Here is a 3,436-nt window from a genome sequence, read left to right as displayed (position 1 = left end):
CATGTAAGGCGCTGGCTCCGCCCCACGGTGGGCGGAGGGACGGGGGGGGGGGGTAGCTCCGGCAGGGCGTGGGCGGGGAGCGGCGCGCCCCCGCAGCTGCAGAGGCCGCGGCCCCTCTGCCGGCCGCGCGCGGCCCTGGCCTTCAGCTGAGGACGGTACAAATCTGTTTGTCCGATGAGTGGCCGACGCTGCCGGCCAATGGGCACGGCGGAGGGCGCCCTCTTTCCCGCCCCCGCCGCCTGGCGCAGCCAATGGAAGCCGCGGGGCGGGTCGCGCGGGGCTAGGCGCGGGCTGGGAGGCGCCGTTCCGCCAGATGCGGGGGAGGCGCAGTGGCGGATGTGGAGTGGTGCGCGCGGGCATGGAGTCGCGAGCTGACCCCGGCTGCCCGCGCTGAGGAACGCGCCTGCCCGGCGGGGCCCAGCGGTAGGTGCGGGACGGCGGTAGGGCAGGCCGGCGGTAGGGCAGGCCGGGGCGCGGGCGCCCGGCGGCCCGCAGTGTCTCGGGGCGCTGGCGGAGCCCGCCTTGTCGGGCGGGAGACGTGTTGCGTTTCGCGTCGCGCCGCCTGCGGTCACCTCCGCGGGCGGGGCGGCGAGGGCCGCGCGGCCCCGGCCGACGCGGAGCAGAGGTCAGCCGCGGGCTAACGCCGTTTGTGTCGTTGGCAGGATCCAAGCCTAGCGCGGCGGCGAGCGTAACCGTGGGAGCCGGCCTCTGCTCGTGGCAGCCCGCTGTCACCTTCCCCACTGGCAATGGGGAATGGACTCTCGGACCAGACGCCCATCTTCTCCAGCCTGCCTTCTTTTCAGAGCTTTCACATTGTCATCTTGGGACTGGACTGTGCTGGGAAGACAACCGTCCTCTACAGATTACAGTTCAATGAGTTCGTCAACACTGTCCCCACTAAAGGATTTAATACGGAGAAAATCAAAGTGACGCTGGGCAACTCGAAAACGGTCACTTTCCACTTCTGGGATGTAGGCGGTCAGGAAAAGCTGAGGCCGCTGTGGAAGTCGTACACGAGGTGCACCGATGGCATTGTGTTTGTGGTGGACTCAGTCGATGTTGAGAGAATGGAGGAGGCCAAAACGGAACTTCATAAGATTACTAGGATATCTGAAAATCAAGGAGTACCTGTCCTTATCATTGCTAACAAGCAGGACTTGAGAAACTCTCTCTCCCTTTCTGAAATTGAGAAGATGTTAGCAATGAGTGAGCTGAGTTCTTCAACTCCCTGGCATTTGCAGCCTACCTGTGCAATCATTGGAGATGGACTCAAAGAGGGACTGGAGAAACTACACGATATGATAATTAAACGAAGGAAAATGTTGAGGCAACAAAAAAAGAAGAGATGAGTTCTATTCCGATCTTTCCGTTTTTAAGTAGTTAACGTGGTCAAAATTTGACATAAGACAGCTTCCAAGCCCAGGCCTGCTTGTTTGGATGCTGTTAAGCTTAGTTACATTAAACAGTCAGTTGCACAACCTTGCTCTGTGGAGGGCTGTGCAGTTATGGAACTTCTTATTTTATTTTTAATAGTCTCTTCTGAGTTTTATGGCTCTGTATTATTTCAGAAGCCCTAATAGGTGATGTAATACTATCTGGAAATGGATGGGTGGGTATATGTGACATGGATGTCTAAATAGCCAGATAAAATGAGGGTTTTCTGCTTAGTGTTGTACTCATATGTTTGAGGGTGCCCTCTGCAAGCAATTTGCATTGAAGCCGTTCTGTATTTTTGAACTTCTAATGCGCGTAAGTGGAGTGTTTAGGTGAACATTATACAGCTTTAAAAACATGTATGAAGCCAGTAACTCATTATTTTGAGAGGCTGTTTTTTACCTTGTTTGGGGATTTCTATGAAAGTTTGGCTACATGCATAGGTTTTCCTTTAATTCAGCTCTTTTTGAAATTCAATCCTGTTCAGTTCAAATACTTGAAATTTAAGTGCTATGGATTCTTCAACTAACAAAGACTTTTTGACACGTAAAAAGTACAAACAACATAGTGGAGCATGGAAAAGGTGGCTTCCCCAACATGTAGCATGGTTTTGGTATGTAAGGTTTTTGTTTTATAGAAGCAGCTCTTCATCATTATACCGTGGTAATCAGGTTTAAACTGCTACTAAAAATTAGTCATTTATTCCTGAATGGTATTATGTCCTCCTACTATCAAGTGAAAAGTAAATGAATTGCAGTAAAAGAGCTACAACAAACAACTCTGGTGGTTGTGCTTCTAACCAGTGCTGCTTGCTTTGCTCTTTTGGTGACTTTTCTGGCAAAATTATAATGAAGTAAAGATGGAGTTAAAAATTAGCAAGACGCATCTTTGTATTTCCCCACAGTACCATTTTATTAAAGCGGTATTGCTGTGTCACTTTCAACATGCGCTTTTTTTTTTTTTATCGTGACTCTTAAACTATTTTGTGGTTAGGAATGTTATGATGCTTTATACACTCAAACATTTGACACTACTGAGGGTAGGGGCTGGGGGGAGAAGATTTTCAAGATGGGCCTGTGTTCTGCTTTAATTATGCTTTAAGCTGTTCTTGTTTACAGAGTGTGCAAGCAGTGTTAACTGGGCAGGGTAGTGGTTGACGGAAAAGGGAGGGTAGTTTTTACTACTGGTACAGAGCTTCAAGTGACTCTTTAGATATGTGGCTAGCAATTAAAAGGGCTAAAACAGAGCCTGAACTTTTAAGACTAACCTTAGTGGTGCTGTAAGAATTCACCAGAATGTTAGAGTATTTTTAAACTTTTGTTGGAAATACCATGTTAAAAGAAAAAAATTTAAAAAATGGCAAAATCTACTTCCTCCTCTTACTCAACCAGCAAAGTAATACATTTTTTCTTATCTGCTGCCATGTATCAGGAGGATGACAGCTGCAAACCTGAATGTTGATCAATGTAACTTAAAATGTTGAAAAAGAAACAACAAAAAAGAAACTTTTAAACCAGCAGCTGTTGGTCCAGGAGGTAACCAAAAATGCACTTTAGTGTCTTCAATAACTGAAAGTGACAGCTGGTTGGAGGTTTTTTTTATGACATCTTGGTCCTTTTTGAATAAACTGAAGTAGCTTCCAGTGGAGCTTTTGTATGTTGGTTATATATGTACCTGCACTGGTGACATTGTTAGTCACTCAATGTCTATATTTATAGAAATGTGGATGACTTCTTAAACCTCAATAAACGATTCAAAACAAGCCTGCAAAGAGAAGGTGTCTGACTTGTACTGCAGTGGTACATTCTCAACCTCTGTACACATATTAATTCTAATAACAGCAGAACTATTTCTGTTGGAAACCAAAGTCTTAGAAATGTGGTGAGGCTTAGAAATGTCACGGTGTTACAAATTGGAGGTGTCTTATTTAAAACTTTAAACCAGTAGCATGTCTGTATATTAACAGATGAAATATTAACTGCTGTGACTCTTTTCTGAAGTG

General features: G+C 46.9%; 1 protein-coding gene across 1 annotated transcript; it reads left to right on the top strand.

Moving 5' to 3' along the window:
• Nucleotides 1-234: 234 nt before the first annotated feature.
• On the top strand, nt 235-3,196 carry ARL4A (ADP ribosylation factor like GTPase 4A). The gene is made up of 2 exons (XM_061996510.1): nt 235-423; nt 663-3,196. The coding sequence occupies exon 2, from the start codon at nt 747-749 to the stop codon at nt 1,347-1,349; it is 603 nt and encodes a 200-aa protein (XP_061852494.1). The 5' UTR covers nt 235-423; nt 663-746; the 3' UTR covers nt 1,350-3,196.
• Nucleotides 3,197-3,436: the final 240 nt, after the last annotated feature.

This window comes from Colius striatus, chromosome 5 (genome assembly GCF_028858725.1).
Source record: "Colius striatus isolate bColStr4 chromosome 5, bColStr4.1.hap1, whole genome shotgun sequence".
Lineage (NCBI taxonomy): Eukaryota > Metazoa > Chordata > Aves > Coliiformes > Coliidae > Colius > Colius striatus.
The sequence above is the reverse complement of the archived record's forward strand: the minus strand, read 5'-3'. Positions and strand labels throughout refer to the sequence as shown.

Bases quoted from the DNA above. Each gene is read 5' to 3' on its own strand.
- ARL4A (XM_061996510.1), top strand. From the start codon at position 747: ATGGGGAATGGACTCTCGGACCAGACGCCCATCTTCTCCAGCCTGCCT.